Source organism: Thunnus albacares, chromosome 1, assembly GCF_914725855.1.
Source record: "Thunnus albacares chromosome 1, fThuAlb1.1, whole genome shotgun sequence".
Taxonomy (NCBI): Eukaryota; Metazoa; Chordata; class Actinopteri; order Scombriformes; family Scombridae; genus Thunnus; species Thunnus albacares.
Window position 1 is genome coordinate 28670860 of NC_058106.1, and position 27507 is coordinate 28698366.

Sequence of the window (27507 nt, forward strand, 5' to 3'; positions counted from 1 at the left end):
CAGGTGTTTTTTTATATTCACAAATAAATGTTGCTTGCTAGTCACAATACATTTGTTTCCTAATTTGCCATTTTTTTGTATTTCACCAAACCTGTGCACTTGTGTTCTAGGTATGTGTTTTTTATTTTCCCTGTCTGACAAATTTGGGAGATGTTCTTTTGTTACTCGAGCCCACAGAAAAGCCAAATGTAGCTTAGTGTCTTATTGTCAGCGCTGGCAGAGAAAGTGAGGAAGGATAAGTGCTCTCACTGAACTTTACTCCTTCCTACTGTACTGCAGCTATTTGACAAGTGAGTAATGCGGCTTTTGTCACTAAAGTTCTTTGAACAGGCCAAAATGCAAATTCCTTGCATTTGTCAGACCACTTAGGTTCAAGGACGGCATTTATACACATAATATTCTTCTGTAATATAATGATCTGAGGTAATTGCTGCAGCCTGGTGATTGTCTCGGTTTAGCATCCGTCTGATCAGGACAACTTGGCAGTTGTGAATTTCTTACACAACAGCACTTGAGGAAGTGGAGTAATATAATGTGTCCACTGCTCGTTATGCACACTAGCATGCCAAAAAAATAAAAATAAAAATCTAAAGCTCCCAAAATTGTATCCCTGAGACCATTGCGCACATTGAGTTTTCATCAGGTCACTGACAGTAATGTGCCTCATTTCACTGAAAATGTCTGTTCAGGTTTCTTATTCCTCTGGAGGATTCAAAGGGGAAAACATACTAAACAGCCCAATGACCTGATGGATCCCACAGGCAGAGAGATGATGTCTCACTAATGAGGAGATGCTATTAGGTTGTTGCAGACTCATTCATGTCATTATGCCTTCGGGTCTGCACCCAATAGGACCTTGATATACAGTTGATTAGTTTATTTGTCCTCAGTTCATTTTACACTCCAAACATGGTGTAAAACCCAGACATTGTTTTGCTAGTGTTGATGTTTTTTTCTCTGCTGACCCCTTCAGGAGACTTGACACCTCCATACCAGTAAGGAAAAAACACAGACTCATGAACGAGTTTCACTGTGGGTCATCAACTCCTCATATAAAAGGAGCAAAAATAACTAAATATACAACAAACATAAGCATATGTTTGCCTCTCTTTATTAGATTATGAGCACTAATACATTGTCAGCTTCAGCCCATATACACACACACGACTATGTGTGCTGCCTCACATGTGTGTGACTCCTGGAGCCGGTAAAGTAACATTATGTTCACTCTGTGTTGGTACGTGAGGAATGTTGTAGCGTGCATATCTGAAGCAGCTGAGACTGCTGATTTCTGTCTAAAAGGCTACAAACCCCGTTCAAGTTTTGACTTTTAACAGGTCAACATTTGACCTCGGATTCTTCGATCACGTAGTCGTTATTCAAGCCGCTGACGTGTGTCCCTTGCATTTGGACAGAGAGGCAGATATCTGTGATTGATGAGGAAAGATTGTTGGAGGGAATGAGCTTAGAGTAGATTCTCAATTTCAGGAATCTGGACAATGCGGTTCTCCCACTCGTCGGCCTCTCTTGAAGAACATACCTGAATTTCGCAGGTGTCGCTACACAAATGCAACGTGACTGCAACCCCTCGTTTGAAATTATCATCCAAACACTTAGTCAAAGATAGAGGCGCCTGCTGTTATTCATACTTCCTCTCAGGACTCGGTGTCATCCTGCATCATCTTAAATTGTCTTCTTTAAGCAGCAGGATTATCCTTCTTTTAGCAAACTTCACTTAAACTCTGAAGAATAAGTTGTGTACGTAAATCACGGGTAGAGATCAAGCTAACATTTTAAAGGATTTAGTAGAACAAGAGGCCAGGCAGGCTTAGTCATGCATCACTCACAGTATTGCTGCTCCATATTCCTCAGAGGTAACGTGGTGCAATTATTTTAGAAAGGCACGCGAACATGGCAGCCTATCGCTGATGACAAAACACCCCTCCTGTGCAAAGTTGACTTCATTGTTGTTGGGTGTCTGACTTGTGTTTGTGAAACAGATTTATGAAATGTAACAAAAACATTCACAGGTACAATACTGTCCCAGTGGTTTGACATAGTCCTCAGGTATCTGGCTGTCAGCACATTCCTTCATTTTTAATTTAGCCTTTTGCCGGTAAACACAACACGATTGCTGCATCATCAGTGTGGATGGGCCCGAGGTGGGTGTGTAGGTGTATGTAGGCAGAAAGTGTGGACTTACTCAAACCTGCTCCCCACAACAGAGCGCACACACACACACACACACACACACACACAAAAACACACACCTGTAAATTATTGAAAGCGCCAGTTGGGGACAGAGAGCATCCGACAGTCAGCAGGACAACGAATTTAGCGGCCATAAAGTCCCAAATGTCATCTTCCTTTTTTTATCCAGTAAAATCAATCAGCCTAATGCTTTTTATCTCAGAAAAGCAGATCACTGGATTCCACCAACAGTTGTGTGAGTGCATCCATGTGTTCAGCAGTGGCCTTTCACTTCTCTTCCCCTGCCAGTGTGAGCTGGCTCCAGACACTGCCACTGCAAAGGTCAGCATGTGTGTGTGCGTGTGTATGTAAAGTGACAGCAGTGATCTGTATAATGGGTTTTGTTGTTCCCAAAGCAGATGAAGACTGAGATTAGGCTTAAAGCGGACAGTAAATTTATTAGGCTTTCATTTCTGTGAGAACCATAATCCCGATGGAAGTGAAAGCTTTATTAGCTCATGAATTTTGCCTGCCTGCCTGTCTGACATTGTCGTTGTCGGGACCTCACGCTAGTGCATTAAATTAATACTGCACAGAATGTCCTCTTAACAACACACTTTCGCCAGCAACGGAACGTCTTGCCATCTAGTAGGAGATATGTTTGTATTTCTGTAAGAATCAACGCCAGTTTGTTTGGATTAATTTTCATCACTTTTTAAGAATATGCTCCTAGATGATTTGGGTTTAGGCTTTTTTTCCTAAGCACATCCCTGTGCCCTAAAACCCAATATGTCTAATGGTTTTTGCTGTGCATGAATGAGTTTTTGTTGCACCAGGTAGAGTGTGGTTATGGCACTATGTGCAGCCCCACACCCTTGTGCCCACTTTACAATATTTTTTCGAAAGCTTTCATGTCAGGAGAGTAAGTGTGTAGGGGGGGAAAGCAAATACAGAGAGAGTGGATTCTAGAAAGTATCAGGATTTCAAGGTTTACAACACTTAAGTGACGCTGCAGAAACCTTGCTAGAGAAGCTCTCTCCTCAGCTTGCCTGTAACCAAGTGGGAAGACCATGTGTAGTGGAGTTTAGTGATCTGTGAACATGTCAAATTTGTTGCAGTCACCCCTAACTAAAGGGACTTTACTGAGAATGAGCCTACCATAATCAAATGAATCTAATAACTAATCATCAATTAGAAGACAAAATGATTCATACAGACAAAGCACAACAAAACAAAATAAACACAGAACAACGAGCAAGTTGAGACAACAAACAAACCCACCTAGAGTAAGAGTGAAAATGTTATGTAAACTTAATAATAATTAAATTTTAATAATAAAATAATTAAATCGTTATCTTGTTTACACATGTTTAGTGTGATGGTGAAATTTTAAACCTAGAGCGGATTCACTTACGAGGTGAGAAGTAAATACACAGTTTTTGCAGTTTTTGAGTTCTACTTTGGTGCACTTTGACATACAAATTTGCACTGTTAACCAAATGCAAACCATCTTTACACCGCTGACAGTTGAAAGAACAGAGAGGTCTTTCACCTTCAAATTTAATTTAACCTTTCTCTGGTGGAGTATAAAGTGTTCCATAAAAGTGGAGCGACATAGATTTACAGTCAGTCATTTGTACTATCTACTCCTGTCAAAATGTCCCCTTGAATTCAAGGTGTCCTGTAGAGTTCTCTTGTAAACAAAAGTTTCTGTTTCTATTCAGCGTTACTCACACTGTGCGTGTCCTCCTATGTTTAATGTGTCGTGTGCATTTTCTGCCTCATAAAAACATCTGCAAATACTTTTCCTAAGAGTTTGAAACCTGCATTGTTTACATCCATGTTTACTTGCTAGCAGTTTTCCCTGCCTTTAGCTGGTGCATTGCTACATTTCATACCACCAGCTGTAGATCAATAGAATAGCGTAAAACATTAGCAGGAATGTGAATGTGTCACCTGCGTGCATGTGAGTCCCTTTTGCGAGTGCATGAGAACAAACAAAACGGGGATCCACACGTAAAAATATCCTTCCATAGCACTACTAATGGTCAAAAACTACACAGGGAACCTTTTTAATTTCAACGACTTATTGCCTAGTAAGCTTGTCTTGTCTTGAAATCCCTCGCTTATTCTCTCATTCAGCAGTTTATTCTACGGTGAGCAGTAGACAGTAAATTGAGATTGTAGACACTTAGGAATCATCATCATTTAGCGTCTTCACTAACAGGTGTAATGTGGCACTGAGATCCTCAGAGAAGATGAGAAAGAACATCTTGTTGAGGGGGAAAAAAGATAAGTGTGGTCAGATATGGCAGTAGTTGGTAGGACAAACCAATAAAATGTACAATTATATAGACATTAAGATAAGAATCTAAAGATAGCAGGACAAAGGAAATACCTAAACTTTTCCAAGTAGGCTATCAAATCAAGTGTACTAAGCAGTTGAGTGCCAAGTAAACTTCAACCTGTCTGAAAGATGCATTCACTTCACATTTTGATTTCCAGCACGATAAGTACTCCCATCTGTCTCCTGCACGGCCTTTATCTGCATCCATTATTAAGTTCTCGAGCTGTCCTATGATTCCTCTCATCCACCACTCCACTTAATTATTCCTTGCTCTTGGGACTTAATAGCGGAGCATCTCAACCACCTGCACTCACCTTTTTGAAATGAGAACTTCCATTGGATAATTTAAAACTGCTGGTTCCAGTCCCCCGTACAGCACTACCATTAAAAGGAAAGTGCAACTGGTTTTTAACTCCAGCAGTGGTGTCGAGTACCTTTTTACAGTTTGTATGGAACTGAGAATATGAGTCTATTGCATGCAGGTGTGGTTATTTTTACCACATGCTGCACTTGAGCAATGTCCTAGAAACATTCTCAGATGTTTTTTCAGCTTGTGGCCTTTCTCAAGGTTGGATGAAACCATCAGTCCTGTCACCATTACTACTCAAAAGATGTGTAAATTATACATTTTTCTGTGCACTTAGGTAATTTTACACTACACAATGGCAATCCTAGGTAAATGTAAGTGTATATTTTCAAGCTTCGGTTTTTGTTTATATGTTTGTGTGTGTGGCAGAGAGAGGGGATAATCTCAGTGTTTAGGAAGAGAGAGGGAGAGAGAGAGAGAGATGTGTCTGTGTTTGTGAGGATGTCATAATGAGGAAGAGCATTTCCACTGCAATTTTTTTTCAGTCTGCAGTCATTCAAGTTCAACAGACAGTCTGATCCTGCTCCTTCATCCCTGTGCTGATGCTCCTCTGACTCACACAGGCAGCGAGCTGCTCATTGCTGGGAGGCTGATTACTTTACCCTCTCAACAATAAAATGACATGAATTTGAGCTTTTACCCATCACAGTCGTCGGTGAGTTGGGTTCTGATAGCGGGTTTTATTTTGGATCAGGCTCCAAGTTGATAAAATCCCCAAATTTTCTATTGAATCTTTTATCCCCTCTTTAGAAAAGAGTAAATATGAATCTGTCGTGTGTAAATATTTATGCATCTGACAGAACTTAGTGTTTGAATGTTTTTCATTTCTTGAATATTTAGTTATTTGTTGCTTTTTTTTTCTTCCATACTGTGTAATTTAAACCTAAATAGGTTCAATAAGGATTCAAAAGGATTCAGATTCAACAAAATGTTATTGAACCGAAAAAAAATAACAACCATCAGTTACAGACTGCTGAAGGCTTAAGAGAGGAAATGATCATTTCTAATAGGTCGGCGATATGCCTATTAATAATATAATTTCCCGTTATCAATATAGCTCACATGGCTCCCTGGTAGCCTACTGACTCAAACCACATAACCACAATGTCCACGGTTCAATTCCAGCCTCAGTTCTTTGTTGCTTGTCATACTCCCTCTGTCTACCCATGTTTCCTGTCTCTCTGCACTTCTGTCAATCAAATAAAGGCAGGAAATGCCAAAAATTATCTTTTTAAAAATGATGTAGAACACAATATGCTAAATGTATATATTTTTTAATTACCATTTGCTTGGAAGATTTCACAATATGGAGGCATTTTCATGATAAGATTAAACCACAATTTGATATGATAGTATTTATTAATGTTCCAGCTCTAGCTACTATGGCGATGTGTAACATTATTAAGTAAGCACAGTTTTCTCAATGAACTATGTAATGAAATCACTTTTAAAAACTTATCCATAAAATAGGACATCAGGCAAGTTTATACACCTTCAAGCTGTGTTTACAATAATGTTACATCCAGCAACATATATGTGCTTAAAAATGTCAAAATGTTCCATCTGACCCCAGTTTACAACCACACATCACTACAAATCCGCTACAAATTGCGATTATTGTTGATGCCGACACTGTGTACTTCAAAATATTTGTCGCCCCCTTTGCATTACAGATCTCCCCATTCAGGACAACCACCTGTGGTGAAAGTGATGTGAAGTGTTTTTTTTTTATTTGTTTCATTTTGTTTGTTTGTTTGTTTTTGTTTTTCTTTATACAACACATCAGTGAATCTTCTCTTGTTTGACTGTGTTGCCACAAGTAGATAATTGTCTTGTCTATGTGGTGCATAGGGGAAATATTCCATTAGACAATAGATGCGAATACACGCATACATGAGTACAGTGTCACACAAACACCTACATATGTGTCAGTGTCACCTAAGAGAAGGGAGGAGGTGTTGATGTGCTAATAGCTGTGGGTTGCCATGAGGATTTAAGGTCTGTGTTACATTATCACCGACCCGTCCATGCCGAGACTCTCAGGACTCTTCATCATGCATATGATGGAGAGATGTGAAGAGCTCAGTACTTACACTGCAACTTAACTGTAGGTGGATAATCTCTGCGAGATGTGGCTTGTTGATTGGTGGATATTATCTTGATCTGTCTTTTAGTTATCCTCCTCTCATATTGTTCCTCTCCTCTGTTCTCTGCTCTCTAGGGAGCAGCCGATCTACACCACCAGGGCTCATGTCTTCCAAATCGACCCAACCACCAAGAAGAACTGGGTTCCTGCCAGCAAGCAGGCTGTCACTGTCTCCTATTTTTATGACAGCACACGCAACAGCTACCGCATCATCAGCGTGGATGGATCCAAGGTATGTGTGTGTGTGTGTGTGTGTGTGTGTGTGTGTGTGTGTGTGTGTGTGTGAGTGTGCATAGTCTGTGTGTGTGTGTGTGTGTAACAGTATCAATGAGATGACAGGAAACATTTAACTGCTCTCAGGAGAGGGAGAGCACTCAGTGTAAGAATTGAACAAAAGGATTACATTTGCTGCTTCTATTGATCGGCAGCAACCTAACATTGGACCATTTTATATTTCTGAAGTGATGAAGGTCCTTTCAGCTTCCCCCTCAATCACGATATGTCCCAATATTAATATGTATCAGGATATGGCAAACGTCTGCAAATCACAAATGAAATAATCAGACTGTTGTTTAAAGCAATGATCTGTGTTCTACTGTTTTGTATTACATAAGACCAACTCTTCATTTGTGTTAAACAAAAACCAAACCACCAAGTTTTTTTAGTTTTTAATTATAACTTGCTCAGAATTATTGCTATGGAGGTGACCTGAACTACCAACTATTTGATAATTGTTAATTGTTTTTTTTATTATTGTAGATTGATAAATCAATCGTTCAGGCTACTCCATAAAATGTCAGCAAGTAAAATATGCCCATAACTCATTTTATGTGAGATACTATATATATATCTATATATCTATATATCTATATCTATCAGAACAGTAAAAATTCTCATATAGTTTAAAACCAGAAACTGAACATCAGTAGACATCCCCTCTAACAAATTACCGACAGCAGCCGAGAGCTGCATACCCGTGGAGTCGCAATTAAACTTAATTATCTGTAATTTAGTGTCATCAACAAACAGCCGACAGTAGTCATACTTGAAGGACTGAAGAGTCTTTAAATAGTGAAACAGCTTTTTTCTTCTTCATCAGACTCCCTCTGCACTGTTTTTTGACCTGATTTCATGTTTTATTTTTGAATTGCTTTTCATCCATGTGCATTGTTGGACGGGGAATCGCTTGGCTATAAAACATGGACTGTATGACAACATTCTCACTGGCCTATATGTAAAAATAACAGACTCATTTTCCAGGAAAAGGAGTTTGACTTGTCATCACATGAGCTTGACGTTGAGATTTAATCTCACATGTGATAACAGACACCATACGGACATGCTTATATATCATATTCACACCTTCTTCCTCCACCAACTGAAAGAGTAGATTATGTGTTTCCATGGCAATCAGAGTCTTCTCTCTGTGTGAAAACTGGAGGAGTGGTATCCCTCTGCTGACAGTGTCAGGCAATCACCTTTGGCACAATCTTAAATCACACAGATTACCTGCAGAGCGACTTCAGAGACTGAGCAGTTGACAGTTGTTGGGATCTCTGTATGGCCTCACAGTTACTCTTTTTGCCACACACACTTCTCTGATTGGGTAGAGGGCCTGTGGAGTTCAGTGTCAGGATTACCAACCCAGCAGCTGAAGGGTGGTGGGGTCTCACGGGAACTCAACATAGATATGTCTGAATGTAGAGTATTTGCACGACAAGCATTTTGCACTATCACTAATGAGAAGCTCATCCGAACAGCTCAAAAAAAAAAAAAAAAGTTGTGTGTGTTTGTGTGGATTTGAAAATCTACCTGGTAGGATTGAATAAATTCCCTTCAAATATATATTAAGAGTTTCTGTCATTATTTTAGATCAGAACACATTTGTCTTGTGCAAATTTAGGCTTTTCAGTACAATTTTAAGTAAAAATCCATCTTTTAAAGTAAATGAAAATGTATAAATAAAATGCATTATTCTTCTATTCTAGCAAAGCATTGTTTAGTCAAGCTTTCTTACCTTCAAAACGACTCTCTCCCACAGCTAGAAACCAGACAGGCAAGAATCTAATCTGTTATGTCATCATGCAGCACTTAAACAGCATGGTGATAGATGACTCAAGATAACTGCTCACTTGCATGTTTTATCTTTCAAGTCCCTTATCAAAAAAATCAGTTTTCTCTCGTAAGACAAAGATAGGATTTCTAGTTTATTTCTGGCTACGTTCATCTATACTTGTGTATGTTCTATATGGTCATCTATACCCCCAAGGCCAGAAGTCTTCTCTCTGCATCCCCACTTACGTCGTCCTCTCTATTGTCTCTCCACTCTCCTGTAACCTTGAGTTGCAGAGCAGTATGCCTTTATAACATGTCTGCAGGCAACAGCTATATGTGAGGTATGACAATTAAAAATTTTCGAAAGAAAATGTTATTCTTTTATTTAAATAGAAATGACTCCCACTGATTTGAGCTCTATCCCGGTTTCCATTTGAATTTAAGTAAGTCAAAGTGATGTCTGTATGAGCAGGAAATGTTGAGTCATATCATATAAATGTTAAATATAGTTTCTAGTTTGTACACTAGCTGCAAGCGAGACAGGTCTGTCTAGCAGAATAGTCTGTGCCGCTGTACACACTAACTGTGACAGACCGTCAGCTTATATTCGTCCATCCGTGATGGTTGGGCAACTCGCTGCTGATGATATGGCAAGTAGAGGAGCATATCAGCACTTTTGACTCTCGCTCATCCTGAATCATACTTCTCATACAGGGATGTACCAAACAAAATGACAACACAGTGAAGAGTTTACTCGCTGTACTTTATGAATTATTCCAAGAACTTCAGGAGCTAACGTAAAGCTTTTTCTCTGGTGCTTGAGTATTTCCTGTACTTCTTTTGCCTCATATTTTTCTCTCTTAAAGTCTACTGGTACTTAAACTACCCAGTCTTTCTTTCTTTATTTCTCACTACTTCTCTCACAGCCAGTGTCCAAAATTAACATTTTGGTTCTTGTGCTGAGGGCTTGTGAGCTAAAATAGAAGTATCCTCTGAGCTTCCTTCATGTGTTTTTTTTGGCCGTTGAAGGTTTGCCAGATGTTCAGTCTTTAACTATTGAAGATATGCTTTTAAGAACTTTCAACCAGTAGATACAATTATAATAATAATATAATAATAATAATAATAATAAAAGCTGATTATTATTTCTGCTGTTCTAACATGTCCTGAAGGGATCATTAGGTCGGCTGACGAACAGAAGCCTTTTCATTGGAGGAGATTAAAAAAAAGTATACAATATGCTTTTGACAAACATTTTAATATTGTTATAATCATACAATAACTGTTTTCAGGGTTTGTTTTTCTGATAAGATACCCTCTGAATATGCAACGATGTTTACAGCACTGACATCCCTGATGTTGGAGCTTCATACAAGCTCATACTGTACCAGCTTTGGTTTGAGTGCACAATAATACTAATGGATCAGGGTTTTTGGGCTTCTATCAACCCAATCAGGTTGTAATTTTTGTGTCACCATTTACTTCTTCTCCCTCATTGAAAAATCCAGACTAGGAATATGCAAATATGTTTAGTTTCCAAACGTTTAACTGTTGGACACAAGATGTCTGCTACTTCACTGAAAAGTCCATTTTCTGTGTATGTTTGCTGTAGGTTTTAAGCTTCCACATCACACCGGTGTATGTTGCATATCAGACCTCATTCGGTTTGCAAACTAGTCGCTCTTACACGTGAGTGGAAAAGAAAAAACACATTCACAATACACTACGTGCATGCATGTTTAGTTGCGTGCAGCCTTAAGAAGCATGTTCCAGACCTCCATTCTATAGTCATAAAGCTTTATTAAATGGTTTAGAGGTTAAAGCCTTGATAATACACAAATGAACACATCATTTATTTATTTGTTTTATTAAGCTGCCACTATTATAATTATGTATGACTTCACTTAAGTTTTTGAAGCGGAGGAAGCCTGCGTCATTGCCACCAGGGAACACTGTGTTTTTTTTTTGTTTTTTTTTAAAGTCCATAATATATGGTGTGATGAAATGCATCAGGCCATTAAAGCAGTTGGCAGACAAACAAAAAATATCTAACATTTCTTCATCCGCATCACACCTCTGCCTGATGAGAAATCATAATTTTTCATTTTGCCGTGCGATTTGATGAGAGGACACAGCAACCATCATCTCGTCTTTCTTTGGCCGCATTTCAGTTTTAACGCCACTGCCAATTCTTCCTGTTCATCATCATCACTGTCCTTGCTGCACATTTGCCACCGTTATTTTGATATGTTCCCTTCAAAACCCTAGGTGTTTGTGATATTCAGCTGAAACTCACAGAATTTTGCAGTTGTTGACTGTTAAATAGTGAGATGCTAAAATGTTGTGAGTAGGTATGCTAGTATTGGGCTTTTTACATTTATAACATGAACACAATATTTAAGTATTATACTTCACTTTTAAGAGAAAAAATAACTTAATATGTGGAATAGAATCAAAAGTGAGCCTAGGACTTTGGCTCTCTAGATAATCAAGACATTTACATTTTTATCAACTTTAAACGTTACCCCTCTGTGTAGCTGGTGTCCTTTCTTTACAGCTATAACAAGATTTTCTGGCATTTGGTGCTTGACAAGTGATCAGTCATTTTCCCTACCAACATGGGAGCTGACTCTACTTACTGACTCTGCAGATTCTGTGCACTCTGCAGACACATAATCAGCCGCAGAAGACATCTCTTATAACCTCCCTGGCTGTCTTACAGTTTCAAACTGACCCTCTGAGTTTCACTCCGCGCCTCCTGTGCCACTTGATACGCAGCTCGGCTCACCACCCGCACAGCTGCCAGCGTCACTCCACTCTCCCTCCCTCTGTCACACTCCTCCCACTCGCTCGGTCGCTAGCTGAGTCGCACACTCAGTACATGCCAGCATACTATTACAGGGCCCATGATGATGGGGGCAACCTGGTACTTTCAACTTGTAGATAATGCAATAGAGCTTCCTACATGTTGTGATCCTGCATCATCTCATGTTTCTTTCATTACACAGCTACAATACATGATCAATAACCTGTTGAATGATTTGTTGGTTAAGTGGGTGATCCGGTTGAATTAACTTCAATATACTATATCACCATTTAACTGTGTTCCACTGTTGTTCATCACAGTTTAACACCCATCACAGTTTCCCCAAAACCAAATTGAAGTCTTAAAATTGTTTGTTTTGCCCAACAAAAAGTCCAAAATTCAATCACAAAAGACAACGGAAATCGGCAAATCCTCACAATAGTGAAGCTTGAACTAGGGGATGTTTGTTATTTTTGCTTGTAAAATTACTTCAGATTCAATGAGTCTTCACATGTATAAAACAAACTTGTTGCTGAAAAATCTTTTTGTTTGCTTCTTATTGCAGTAGGCTTGAAATCATTCATTTAGAATAGCAGAACTCTGTAAACTGATAACCTGATATGATCAGATCATCACAATATCATGCCTCTGAATGACAAAAAAGGATTATATTGAATTATCCCCCAGCCGTAGTTGTGACTGATATAATTTGAGTTTGGAGTAATCTTCAGATGATCAGAGCAGGAAACTGTTGCAGACTTTAGATATGTGATGTGTAGTTTCAGGGGTGTAAATTTGATCATGTTCCTTCTGCTCATTATCCTATTACACACCACAGACACGGTGGCAGGATCAGAAACACTATTACTGTGGCTTTAATTTGTTCCTTTCCACCTATTGTTTATCAAAAAACTGGCTTATCTAGTCAGATCTGACTGATTTAACTTATTTACAGGCCTGTCATAACATCTAGCATCAGTATATAATATGAGTCCAACACAGCTACAGTCTATCAGTCTAACAAGATTCAGGTTAAATGACCAAGTTTAATGTTAAGTTTAACTTGACAAGTTAGTTGTCGATTTGAAGAGGACAAACTCAGCTCATGCAGAAGTTGAGCATGAGATGTAGGGATGAAGAATTTTAGCAAACAAAGAAGATGAAATGGAGAAGAAATCATTGGACTCCCATTGGCTGATCGACAACATGTGATTGTTAAACGTGAATGTAATCTGCAGCAGTTTGTCAAAAAGGAAACATTTGATTAATATATTTCTATTAGTCATGATCTGTTCTAGTGTTGATTGGTGCTTGTTTACTGTTTACTAATTTTTTACTCTACTTTTTTGCTTTATCTGGTAGTAACGGCCCAGTTTTCCCACAATAGTCATTAAAGTTTCATCTTATCTTCACACTTCCCTTTGAATCAGCACGACAAGCTTTGTTAAATATTTACTCGGCTGCATGAGATGAGACAAATGTTGTTCAGGCTTTGCCCAGGTTCTTCTTCAGGGGAAATTAGGTCATCTTTGTTTTGATGAAGCCTCTGAAAGAGTTATGATTTTAAAATCAGATTACCGTACGTTAGTAAATTGCCACTCCTTATAAACCTGTGATGAATGCAGCCTGAATCACTGGTGGCAACTATAATATTTTCAACATGCGAGACTGACAAAGGTCTGAGGGGCTTTTTAGTGTATGTGCAGTGATCTCTCTCTCTCTCTCTCTCTGTTTAGGATCCATTAGCATTGTTCTGAATGGGACACAATTGTCTAAGAGGCTATTGATTGTGTGTGTGTGTAATGTTGCTCATTGTGTTAACTCAGTCTCTGCTTTCTGGGTCTCTGTGTCCAGTAATGATGCAGTGTAAACTGTTTTAACACCTCAGCACTGAAAAGATGAAGAGGGAGACGATGGGGGCGTAGAAAAAGACACGAGTCTGTCAGCGATTTTAAATTCTCAAATCCTGTGTTCATGTTGCTATGAAACAAGGGCTGCATTGTGATTAAACTGTCTTCTATTGTTTCTTAATCGTCGGGGTAATTTGCATGTGCTGTTTCTAAGTTCTCTTATATCTTGGTAGTGAGGTTTGGTCTGTGTGCATGCACTGGAGTTACTTGGTGCTGCTTGTGTTTAATGGCACATCTAGCAGCCTGTTCATATACTACAGGATTAGACATGCCTGTATTTACAGCGATGCAGAACACACACAAATCAGTGCCGTCTGGTCAGGCTTAAAGTGCGTTTTAAGCATCTATTGGTTGCTACTGTTGCTGCCTCGTGTACCGGTTTACAATTTTAGACAGCAGCAGATGTTTTCTGGCAGCTGATTTACTGTGTAGCTACAACAGGTGAGCACTGTAGCAAATATGGAGATTGTAATTTGACTACTTAGAGGTTAGTGGGTCAGCAGTCGCCACTGTGAAGTGTGTGTCTTTGTGTGTGTGCCAGTGTTGAAATCGAAGATGGATTCTCCTTCAGTCCTCAGGACACTGTGGAGACACTTACCCCCAAAAATGTCATCAAGTTTAGATTTATTTCTGACCCATAAGTCTCAATTTGCCATCCAACATCATTCTCGGTAGATTTATTTTAATTTCTTTGCTTTTTATGTATAAACATTTGTCAAAGAATGACCAATAAGACAATATAACTTTGTCAACCGTCAGAGATTTTTTCACACTGTTTATAGGGAGGTAGCTAATATCTCTGGTTATATTGGTCAGTTTTTGGCAGTGTTGCACATCAGTTAACAGGACAGCTTTCTGGCAGTATTGGATTTGTATATGATTTTGGGATGGGATGGGGAAAGTGTACTTTGATTTGTCAAGAACTTAATTTGCTGGACTTGTCTAAAATAGCTATTCCCTTCTGGCTTTCTGTAATCTAATAAATACAAAATTCATACAAAATTACAAATATGGTGAGAGAGTTGATATGGGTAAAATCATCTAATAGTAAGGACAAGTAGAAGATGTATGTAAGTAGTAAGTAGGTTTTTGTGTATGACAATGTGGAAGTTTTAATCACTGTGGATTGTAGGACTGTACGAATCTTCATTATTATATGAAGTGGACCTTCCTGAGAAAAATAAATATGCTAATTGTAATCAAACATGTCAGTGTGGGAATGGTGAAAGATATGAGCAGGGTATTACAGATTTACTTTTGTATGATTGGAGATACAATAGCGGTTTTGTCCTTTTGATAAATCAATAAGACTATTCATCATGTGAATGCAGCTGCAGGAAATCCTCTAATATCTCTTGGTTGGATGAGACATGTAACATTCAAAACCCAGCATCAGGCATCGTCCTGCTGGAGAGAGCATGTGTCAGATAAACCTTAGGGCCGTGCTAGACGTGTATATATCTTTATTGATTACAATTATGATCCTCAGCAGAGCTAAATGGTTGTGTCATCAATGGGAAATTCATGATAGATTGCTTTGTTGATTTTTCCTGACAGGTCATCATCAACAGCACCATCACACCCAACATGACGTTTACCAAGACGTCGCAGAAGTTTGGCCAGTGGGCAGACAGCAGGGCCAACACTGTGTTTGGTCTAGGCTTCTCCTCAGAGCAGCAGCTCACCAAGGTGAGACGAAACACCTGAAGTCACATAAGCCTTCAAATATTTAGGATTATGTATTAATAATAGGACTCAAAAGTGACAAAGTACAATTTGGCTTTATTTCATTTTTATTGTAAAATATATAAATAAAGAATAAGCTCCTTCCTTTGAACATCAGTTGGGGAAAAACAATCAGAGGATTTAATGCATCAGATTCATCAGTCCTCATTATCAGACAGTTGGCTCCATAAACTCCCACATATTTTAAAATGAGCCACACTGCGGATGACATTTCATCTTGTATTGCAGCTGATCACAACTCTTTTACATCTTTCATTTCTTCCATTTTCAGTTTGCTGAAAAGTTCCAGGAGGTAAAAGAAGCAGCCAAGCTAGCAAGGGACAAATCTCAAGAGAAGGTGGAGACGATGAGTAATCACTCCCAGGTAAATTATATCTCACTGCTGTCTGAAATTCTGATTCAATACAACACCTCTGCTGTCCAACTGTTTCCCTCTACAGTCGCTTTGACCCTCTAGAGCCAGAAAAGTTTAAGGCACAGATTCTGCATTTTAGAAATTGCTTTTGGCATTATCAAGTATTTAAATAGTTCGGTTAAATATTTATACACAGTCATAAGAAGCCTTTTCTGAATAATACAAGTCAACACAACAGAAATCATTCATGTGAAAGTGTGATTCATCATGAATGAGAGATGTTGAAAGGCCAAAGGTCACTAAGCCACTTACTACCTGGTAGGCACAACAACTTTGGTTAATCACAGGCAGAAAGTTCTCTCAGCTCTACACAAATTAACCCAAATAGTCATTTTTTTTGTTAGTATGTAAAAAGCTTTGGGAGAGTTTGATTTGAGGTACATTCAGCAGACAGTGCCTGCTCTCTGCCTGCACTGACTCCAGATGGCAGGAATCAGACTCAACTGTGAGACACAGAAAGCTTCTGGCCCACATGACACGATAAATACTGGCAACAGTAATTCTCATGACATAGCTGACGTGTTGAGAGCGTTGAGTGTTTCACCGATACAAACCCAGAACCCTTTCTCACCCACAGAGCGGTATTTATGAGACACATTTAAAGACTTTAGAAAGCTGCAGGTAAGAAGAATCTATACTCACAAACTGCCCCGAAACACAAAAATTCCTCCATCACCTTCCAGGAGTCTGGACGTGAGACACCGTCAACCAACCAGGCGTCCAGCATTAATGGGACAGATGATGAGAAAATCTCTCATGTCGGTCCGGAGGCTGCCCTGCTGAAGAACGAGAACGAACTCCTCAAGAGTGCAGTAGAGCAGAGGTAAGGATCCGTTTCATGAAAATATCAGAAGAACTTGTTTTAATGTGACACACATCTTATTTGTTCTTAAATGTTTATATGTTATATTTACACTTCTGTGAAAAAGGCATTCAACTAAACAATGTCTACGTGTATTATTTCATTTTCATATGTCTTTTGGTGTTCATCCAACTCCTAATTTGATATGGTTTGGTGTAACATTATCACTGTTTTAACTTTGGGCACAAACTCCATAGTTAAAATGGTGTGTTAACATACTATACCACAGTTTTCGGGTGATCCTCTTCGGTAAGATTTTTCCCTTCATTTACTCAACAGGGCCAAATAAATTGAAAGTCAGAAACAAATTTTGCCTGCAGCTGGTGATGTTGTATAAGCCGTATAATCCGATGATACACAGGTGTGAATTTGGTTATTTGAATGTGAACAAAGTAGAGTGGAAACTGTTCGAAGAAGAAGTCAGTACTACACTGTGATTAAGCACTCACTTGTGAAGCAGTGTCAGAATAAAATATTTTACACAAAATGCTTATTTACCACCTTTCATCCTGCGTCATCACAATCCTTCAAGGATCTTCTTGTAGTAAAATAAAAATGTGTTTTGTGGAGTTTTTACCAAGACAGGTGGACAATCTTATGCAATTACTTATGCATATCAGTAATTTCACTCAGTCATACAAAAGGTTTGGTAAACCTGACTGCACCATATAATCTCACCATAGTCCAGGAGAACTCTCTTCAAGGGGCATCATACTGAATTATTTTAAACTCCAAACACAGCAGCTCCTGTTATCTTCCACACTATTGTTTCTTGTGTTAAATGTCTCTGCACCAAACTGTGCTCAGATGTACTCTCTCTCTCTTCATTTTATTGCTGCTGGGATGAGATCATGTCCCCAAAGGGCTCAGAAATCACCTGATCTAATCTATAGAGTGATGCTGCTCCACTCTTTACGTGGACGACTCCCAGATCTACTTCTCGTTTCACTCCAACATCACAACTGGTTAAAATACAATCCTGTCTTACAGATGTTAAAAACTGGCTCTCTCAAAACTTTCTTCAGTCAAACTCAGATAAATCAGAAGCCATTATCATAGGTCCAGACACCTCCAGTGAGCACTTCTCCTCTCACTTAGGTTGTATCAAAACCCAGTGCAGAAATCTGGGTGTTAGAATTGATTTTAAAATTTGGTGATTACTTTTAAAGCATGTTTGGGGTTGGTCCGTGATTATATCACTGACTTACTAACACCTTATGAGCCTGAATGCAGCCTGAGATCCTCCGACAGAGGTCTATTAGTAATTCTTAGGTCAAGGCTAAAAACCAGAGGAGACCGAGCCTTGGAGTCAGGGCCCCACAACTCTGGAACGACCTGCCGGATGAGATCAGGCAGGCTAGCTCTGCGTCTTCTTTTAAATCTCTCTTAAAAACGCACTTTTTCAGAATTGCTTTCTCTTGAATCAGTTATTCTTGTTTTTACTATATTTGTTTTTACTGTGTTTTAGTAATTCATACCTTGCTTGATATTATTACTGTATCAATTCTACTTTTATTTATTTATCTGGTAATTTCTCGTTTTTGTCTATTTGCACTTTGCAATTAGTTTTTGAAAAGTGCTATATAAATAAAATTATTATTATTATTATTATTATTACTCTGCTATTTGGTTATATGGCTTTTATAATCCAGATGCTGAGTGTATAAATCGGTAATTGCACGAAACACCAGATGTAGTTCCAGATGGGACTGAAATGACCCCAGGGCATCAGAGTCGACTAAAACTACAGCGATTAATTTTAGCCAGAATTAGTACTGGGTAGCAGCAAAAACATCACTGACATATTTGATCCAGATGGAAAAAGGTCCTGAGGTAAAAAAAACCCTTCAGACCCTCCCTCACAAGATCTAAGTGACTTTAGTAAATGAACATCTGCATCAGTAGTGTGAGTAATGCTTTATTTTACAGATCCCATAGTTCTTGATACTTCTTTACAAAGGAACTGATATGTAATCATATGTCATTTGGTACTAATTATATGTAAAATTATAAGTGTAACCTGGAGAATCTTTTAGTGAGGTCAGTGAACATGTAAAATGTATTTAGTCTCCATATTTGTTGAATCGTGTGCTTCGTAGTGGACAAAAGTTTCCAATGATAAATGACTGATGAATTCATAATTACTTTAGTTTAAATTGACCAGTTCAGTTAATGAAATTCCTCTGGACAACCAACTAAACTCAAACACACCTGTCTCAGAATATCGTTTCTTATTATTAGAACCTAATTGAAAGGTTATTTTCCGGAAACTTCATATGAAATTACAGATCTGTAAAATAAAGGTTAAGAATAAAGAAAGTAAACTTTTTTTTTTTTCACCACAGCAAGATGTATCAAGTTTACATGTATTGTTAAACGTCTCCAGGTTGTCGTGGTTATAAAACACAGTTGAGCTCTGTGTTTATTGGCCCTTTTACTCGTGTTTACAAGGCTTTGGGATTTTGTTTTGTGGAAATGTGTCACAGCAGTGAAACAGTCGAGGACTGCAGAATGCTGCAGTACAAGTCTGTCCACATTTGATGGAGAGCAGCACGCTTCAACCCAGCCATGCATAAGGAAGGGAACAGTGATGCATACTAAATATACTGTACATCACAACCTGTCCAACCTCATTGATAAGACAAAAATCACACACTGTGGTATGAAAGGATTTATCAGGGGTACAGCTCATTAGACCTTCAAGATTTCTCTCACCACTTCTTTCTTATTTCTCGTCTAAATAGCTCCTGACAGTGTGATGCACGTCCACGCTAATTAAATAGTTATGACTGGAAGGATTTTGTAGCATCATGTGTCATGTCAGTGGGCACAAGCCCCTGGCAATTCAACGTTAACCTGTCTAAATTTTCTTTCCATTAATAACTCTCCTCCTGGATCTCTCTCTCTCTCTCTCTCCTGTCTGGCAGCAACACCAACGCCAAGAAGTGGGAAACAGAGCTGCAGACTTTAAGAGAAAATAATGCCAGGCTGGTGGACGCACTGCAGGAGTCCTCAGCTAATGTAGAAAGCTGGAAGAAACAACTTAGTGCCTGCAAGGAGGAGAGTGACACGCTCAGGGAAAAGGTAATACAGTCATGCACTCTTACAGGGAAGTTAAATAAAGTACACAATGTTCATTGATCCTGCGGACAAAAAAAAAAGTGACTTTAGTAAAGAAACATTACTGCACCACAAACTGTCAAAAAAATAATAGATTCTCACTGCCAGTTAGGTGACTTAATTACTTAAAATCTGTTCAATGTAATGTGTAAGTCACTCACTTAGTTCGGTCAGTTTTATGCAAGTTTCCTCTAAGGAGGAGGAAACTGTGCATTTTATTAGGTTTCATATTCCCTGCACCAGAGTCTTGCCTCTATGTCCACTAAAAATAGAATCATTTTAGTTTCATAATCAATGTGGGCTGTTACTGCAGCTGGGCTGGTGTGGCAATGATACTGTTCATTCTGTAACACGCTGTTTTATTTTTAATTGCTAGATTTAGTTTTCAAGATGCCACTACTTACAATATCCATAATGTCCAGTATTCCACAAATTGTGTACAATGTAATAGATGTATCATGGATAAACAAAAATGGGAACTTCCGCTGTCGCACTTTAAAATGTATATTTAAACTTGACGTTTTTAAATAAAGCAGCTCTCACCCTCTTTCGCTGTGTTTTAGATTGCAGAACTAGAAGCCCAGTGTAATGAAGCCAATCAGGAGAAGCAGAGAAACGCCCAACTGAGTGCACGAGTGCAGGAGCTGGAGACCGAGCTACACGAGAAAGAGCAGGTGAGACGTCCGCATCGCATTCGTCATGAAACAACAGGACTGTGGCCACGCACCAGACTGACAGCAGGGGGTTTATTACAAAAAGCTTGTTTCACAGAGGAGGTTGTATCTTACCCTGAAAGTTTTATGATCCGCTCATCCTTCCTCACCCTTTCTTCTTTTAAAGAAATTATAATTTTCAGGTTTGCACTCCACCGCTTCATCTTCTGAAGTTACAGATCTACTTTCTCATTCCTACATTTCAGTGAGTTTCTTCACTGTGCTCTTTGCCTCTTGTTCTTACTCAGTACCCCTCCTCTCCCTCAGGAGGTGATTATTCCTCAGTAGGAAATGATGGGTGCTGTTGAGGGGATCTTGGGTTCTTTTATGGATCGCCTACCCAGCTAAACCCAGACCTTTATACTGCTCACTGTTGTTTTTTTCTCCTCCAATTTCTTTTTTTTTTTAATCTCACTTGCTGTGCTGCTTATAATTTCATAAGCTTTTTATATTTTTTAGCTGACATCCTGTTTTTGTTTCAGTTGAACTCCACCGTGAAAACAGTCAGACTGGGGTAAATGTAAATTCATCCACTGACTTTGTCTCTAATCAGAGCAGCAGGGAATTTTGGCACAAATACCATTAGTGGAGTTGCCTTATGTCTACTACATCAGTCATCCGTAATCTAAACTAGCTGACTGTCAGCTCAGCGGAGCCTAATGGTGCTGTTATTTCTAATGAGGACGAGCCCTGCGCGGCCACACAGTCTTTTGACCTTTGCTCATTGCTGGTAAAATGTTGCTTCAGTGTGCAGACAAATGATTAGGACTGACTTCTGGCAATCTCTTATTCTTCCTGCTTTTTTCTGCACTGACTGGGTTTCCCTTTCATGAAGTTGACGGGGTGTACGTTCAGCCATGTGTGAAACATAAGAAAAAAAACAGCAAAAAAAGAAAAGAAAATCGGTTTATATTTCTGTTTAATCAGAAAAACACATTTTTTTTCAGTACTTTTTTGCCATTTGTTATGGCTTTACAAGTTTGGAGTAGCCACATAATTTTAGATATTTTATACAGTTTGATATGTCATGTGCCACTGCTTTCTGTCTGTTTTTAGAGCGGATTACAAACCTGACACTACAAATCAAGCTTTACTTTCTCTCCAACACATGTATGACGGTTGCAACAAACCACTTTTTACTGATTTATTGTCTAGTCTGTCAAATATTAGAAGAATAGTCTGTCAGAGTTTCCCAGAGTTGATGTCTTCATGTTGCAACAACAAACAGAAAAGAAACAAATCCTCACATTTCAGAGGGGAAGTGACTTTTGCTTTATAAATGATCATTGATCATCAAAAATTGTTGATTGATTGTCTGTCAAATGTCTAATCAATGAATCAACTCATTGTGTAGCTTGAATTTAATAATAAATTCAGTGGCTATGCTGCATAAAGACCCAGTCAGATTCCCAGAGGTGAACAGTGTGTCTGGGATATTCTAGTTTACCACCTGGCAGCCTGAGTATTAATAGAACGTATAAATATTTCCTTCGAGAGCAGTATTTCTTATAGAATAAAAGGGAAGTAATTCAAAGAGTCTGAGCTGATTTTGAAAGATTATAATCAAAGAATCGTGCCCTTCGGGGGGCTGCACGTTTCCACAATTCTGTGCATCTGCCAAAATGCCCCGAAACTGACCGAGTGGCCAGCGAAAAGAAATCTTGTTGTTTGCAGAGCACTGATACAGCAGACAGCCCCACAGAGGCTCATCTGCCGAGTGACTCACCCTCTTGTAGAAATGCACACGCTCAACTCTTCCAATTAAAAACGTGCCAATGAATTATTAATCATTCACTGTGGTGCTGAACCCAGCGCTGGCCAGCTGTGAACTGACAGAACAAAGCTGCTGCAGGTGACTACAAAGACTCAGCCAATTATTACTTTGTGTGGAAGCACCTGAAGCAGTGACGGAAGCTATGAAATTATATGTAGTGTTTGTCTTAAAACCAGGGAAGGGATGAGTTTTTCAGAACAATAATAGAAAACAAACATGAGCACGAGGCGGAAAAACAGAGACAAGGCTGAATCTTCAGTATTCAGTCTGGGATGATTTTTTTCTTTTTTCTTTTTTCCTTACCTGCTTTGCATTGCTGCCACTTTTGTATATAGTTTGTTTCAGGGGGCAGTGTACGTAAATCAACATTGTCAACTTAATATAAATGTATCTGTGTTAGGGCTGGGTATTGAACCTCAATATTTATTTGGTACTGACCAAAAAGGGGGAAACAGCTAGTCTGGCTCTGTCCAAAGGTAACAAAATCACCTACCAGCATGTCTAAAGCTCAATAATGAACATGTTATATCTCATGTGTTTAATCCAGGATGTCACTGCTCCTGACCAAGAAATAGTCTGGCACATAAGCACCCGAAAACAACCACAACTTGTCAGTTTTACACTTCAGTAATTGTGATTGTACAGATTAATCAAATTAGATATGACCTGTAAATTGGAAAGCTTTAGAGATGCTGGTTGGCAGATTTAGTTATGCTAAACTAAGCTAAGTAGCTGCTAACTGACTCTCAAGCAAGAATGCGAATAAGTGTATTTCCCAAAATGTCACATTATCCTCTAACATTTGAAAATGTGACTTCTTTTGTTAAATGGGGGAAAAGGATTTGTAGAGAAACATGTTGATAATCCTCAAAGTAAGGTATCTGAAAAATGTTTAACAGTTGAAACTCAGCTATCATATCAGCAGTATAGAAAGAAGAAAAGAGGGGCGCTATAGTCCACCCGTGCCCTGGTGTCCTTAAGAAAACAATCTCCAAAGCATCAACCTGATAAGATGTCTTGACTTTTGATGAACAGACAGCTGAACTTATTTTTTTTTCCCAGGAACTGGAGAACCTGAGGAAGCAGGCAGAGATAATCCCTCAGCTCATGGCAGAGTGCGAGACCATCACCGCCAAACTGCAGGTACGTTCAAAGCACCCAGAAAATCCCACAAACCCCTCTCTCTCTCTCTCTCAGGTGCGTTTTTTTACTACAGAGCATAAAGAGAGCTGCACAGACCTCGAGCTTTCCAGCACACGTGAGGACACGATGGCTGTCACACCGAGGTAACACACAGGCTCTGAGGCGTAAGCAGCGCTTTCAGACGGAGACGGAGAATGAGAGTCCCTATTCATCATTTTGCCCGAAGGCTGGTGACACAACATTGCTGTCACGTGTCTCACTAAGGCACATTCTGGTTACTGTATCTACTAATGAAGCTTCATCCCCAGTACAACGTTGAGTGGATTATTGCCTTTTGAAAAGGTATTTCTCTCCGTGACTATAGCAGCGTGAAACAGAGATACTACATCTCTGTCACGGCTTATTAGTTTCCTAGCGGCGCAGATTTGATCTACAAACACAGCTGAAGTTGTTTGAGAGCTCTGGTGTAATGACTGAGGCTCATTCGTCACATTTCCGTAGGTGTGTGGTTTGCGTCTGTGAGGTTAAGTTGGGTGTTTAGATTCTTCTGTTGCCAGAAGCCCCGAAACAATACAGATTCACACCCATCACCTCCCATTTTCCTCATAACAAAGAGCACTTGTTCTTCAAGACGGGTTTGTTTCATTGAGTAATATCAGACTTTCTGTGAAACCAGAAGTGCCAGGCTCGGTGAATGACTGCGCTGTTATTGCCAAGTCTGACATGAGCTGCATTGATAGTGACGCTCATCTCTCGCCCTGTTCTGACTGACTCAGAGCACGATTTTATCATCCAAGCTGTCATGCATGTGCTGCCTTTCAAGCCGGGGCAGGGAGGAGAATAAAACCAACAGTGGCATGCCTGAAGTTCCTGCGCTCTACAAAGCTCGACTGCCTGGTTTGTTTCTGCAACAGCCAGCTGGATGAATGACAGTGACAACAGAACTGGCTGAAGCAGGAGTTTATCTAACCGGCTATCCACACGGAGGAGAAGCAGAGACAATGGGATTTCTCGAATACCTCCGTCTATTCACGAGGCCCGAAACAAAAACTGAACCAGAGTCCATTCAGAGAGAAATGAGTCGATAAAATAAAACTATTTTCGTGCCGCCAAATTAAAGTTAATCCACTGACATTAACGTGTTTTTTTTTTTTTTTTTTCTACCTACTCCACTTCTGTGTTTGTGGTCATGTCTCGCCTCTATTTAAAGACGACACCCCACATGGAGATCAGGTTTCAGGAGTCAGCTGGAGGATACAGTCATGCAGGCGCAACACCCATTTAGCACTCCTATTTTAAACCCCTCCCAGCAATGGTATCTTTGGCATTAATGTGTCACTCGTGTCGCCTGCTAGTCTGAAAGATTCACTTCACCCTCCCAGCCCCACACATACAAAAATGTTTCCTAAATATGAGATTGGTTTTCAGTTTAGATAATTGTATTTTTGATATTTGATATTTGTTTTTTTATTGCATATATGGAGATAAAATGCTTGAAAGGCCAGTTGAACTGCTTTTATCTTTTGCTAAAAGTAGCTGTGAGTCAAAAAAGGTCTTCTTTAGTTTGACATCTCTGCTAACATTAAAAAAAGTCAAATATTGACGTCCATTTCAGGAGATCAACTTGATTTCCTGGTATATCTGTCATTTGACTTCTTTGCCGCATTGAAAGTAAATTTTATTTTCCGATTATCTATCTGTTCACAGGCCGCAGAGACGACGAACAAGGAACTGGAAGGGAGGATAGAGGGTCTTCAGATGGACATGGAGGAAAGCCAACAAAAGCAGGGCAACATGAAGGGCGAGCTGAAGAAGTTCATGGATATTCTGGATGGAAAGATAGACGAGCTGCATGAGTTCAGGCAGGGGCTCTCCAAGCTAGGTGTTGATAACTGAGAAAAAAGTGGCACTGAGCTGAGAGGGTCAGAGGTCAGGTACGAAGGATTCACTACAGTATGTCTTCAGGGCAGAAACTATGTGGCACCTACTCCCCCAAAGTGATGTCCACTCATAAACAATCAGCTTTGGCTACTAATAAACACTACCATGTGAGAAAGAAATGTTTTGGAGAGGGAGAGCGACACTGGCAGACTTACTAAAAGGAAGGGCCAGCATGCTTTTCCGTTTCTGTGGGGGGAAACGGCTTTAAAAAGCTGGTGGTGGGTTCTTAGATTCTGTCCATCTGTCTTCTTTCTGAAGGCTGCAGCAGAGTAGAGGAGGGGACTTAAAAGGGCTAAAACGAACAACACACAAAGACAATGCTGTTCAGCATCACTCAAGTAATAATTGGTGTTAATCCTTGTGGCCCCCTCAGAGAATTAGAGATGAAATCTTTCTATGACTGTCCTCGCTGTTGCCTCTTGTCTATCTCAGGTGTGTTAGGAGACAGTTTGTACTCATTCAATTATATGCACATATATGACACACGGCCGTGACACAAAGTGCCTCCAGGTGAGTCTAAAATTCTACCTGGCAAGGAGAACCGGCCAAGTGATGACCGTCACCATAATAATAACTTGAAGCTTTTTTTTTTTTTGTGAGAAAACCTGAAGAAAAATGATCATGTTGGGGGGAAAAACAAAAAAAAACATCCTTTTTAATGAATTAAGATGGAAAAGAAAACACAGGCAGGCGAGCCCGTCTTGAGAATGTTGTTAATGGATGTTAATGTGGTGAGAAACACAAAGGACAAAAACAGGTGTTTGCACAAAAACGACTGAGGAAGGACTGGAGCGGGAATCATCAGCTGTCTTGTGGATGTTTTCAGTAAACAATCTGTTTGATAATATTTGCATAAAGAAGGAAAACTTTTCTCATCTCAGGAGCTTTCCTGCAGAAACGTAGTCATCCAAAAATAATAATAATAATAATAATAACAATAGGAACCCCATTTTGCCATGAGTGTAGTGTAGTGTTTAAAGGACTTTGTGTGTGCAATAGTATTTTGTCCATTTGTAGAACAAAGATGTTACGTCTCTCCAAGGCTGTTGATGTGCTTCCTACACACTTGTTTTTGTTATGGTGGTGGTTATTTTTGGGTGAGGGGGTGGGGGGACTTGGTGCTGTCCGACGGGTGACTAAATGTGAAAGTGTACTTCACTGAAAATGTTTAGATGGCATGGACCTTTTCACCACAATCCTGTCATATTCTTGGTTTTTGGTTTTACATATTTATTTATTTTTGGTGCCTCTCTGCAACTAGCGTTTCTAGAACATACCAAGTAAATCAACATAAAGCCTCCACAGATGTACAATAATATATTAAATATACCAAATTGTCTGGCTTCAGAAGTTTTATCGTGGAGGACATTTTTACAGGATGGTGTTCAAAGCTGCTTTTTACAGCAGTCTGCTGTTTTTGAAACATTTGAAATCAAAGGAACATGTTGTAGTGGCATATTTACTAGGTAATACTATGATGTTATGAGTCAACATTTTTCACCACTGTTTTGATCTTGTCATAAGATTGAGCTAAATATGAAGGGATTTTTGCTTATTATCTCTCTGTTGAGCCCTACTGTTCATAAGTCACCTGAACCTGCATAACACAAAGTATGATCCTTCCTTTTGAACCAATGCCTCTTGTAAACTTTTGTGACTCCTGTTCAATATTGTACAATAGAACTGACAATTGCTAAAATTTAGTTTAATTACAACTCTGAGTTAAGAGTCTTTTTTTTTCTCCCCCCCTTCAAGTTCAAGTAGTGACTTTGCAGCGCCGGGCCACAAGTTGGCAAGAGCTCTGCAGTGAGGAGAGGAGAGGAGAGGAGAGGAGAGGAGAGGGGAAGTTCTTCTAATCCCCACTTAGTTGCAAATTAGTATTGTGGGTGCTGTGTCGAAAACTGACATACTCTTAAAAAAGCTTACAAATATGATGCCTGACACTGTGAAAGTCTTGAGGCATTTTTTTTTT

General features: G+C 39.3%; 1 protein-coding gene across 3 annotated transcripts in view; it reads left to right on the plus strand.

The window, feature by feature from the left end:
* The window catches only part of homer2 (homer scaffold protein 2), a 32513-nt gene extending 5263 nt beyond the window's left edge, over window positions 1-27250 (plus strand). For all 3 annotated transcript variants that reach the window (XM_044353473.1, XM_044353481.1, XM_044353464.1), the window contains 8 exons: window positions 7126-7282; window positions 15379-15510; window positions 15839-15931; window positions 16666-16805; window positions 19772-19928; window positions 20528-20638; window positions 23514-23594; window positions 25302-27250. In XM_044353473.1, the coding sequence (XP_044209408.1) occupies window positions 7126-7282; window positions 15379-15510; window positions 15839-15931; window positions 16666-16805; window positions 19772-19928; window positions 20528-20638; window positions 23514-23594; window positions 25302-25490 (1060 nt within the window). In that variant the 3' untranslated portion in view covers window positions 25491-27250. The remainder of the gene's footprint in view (window positions 1-7125; window positions 7283-15378; window positions 15511-15838; window positions 15932-16665; window positions 16806-19771; window positions 19929-20527; window positions 20639-23513; window positions 23595-25301) is intronic.
* The last annotated feature ends 257 nt before the right edge of the window (window positions 27251-27507 follow it).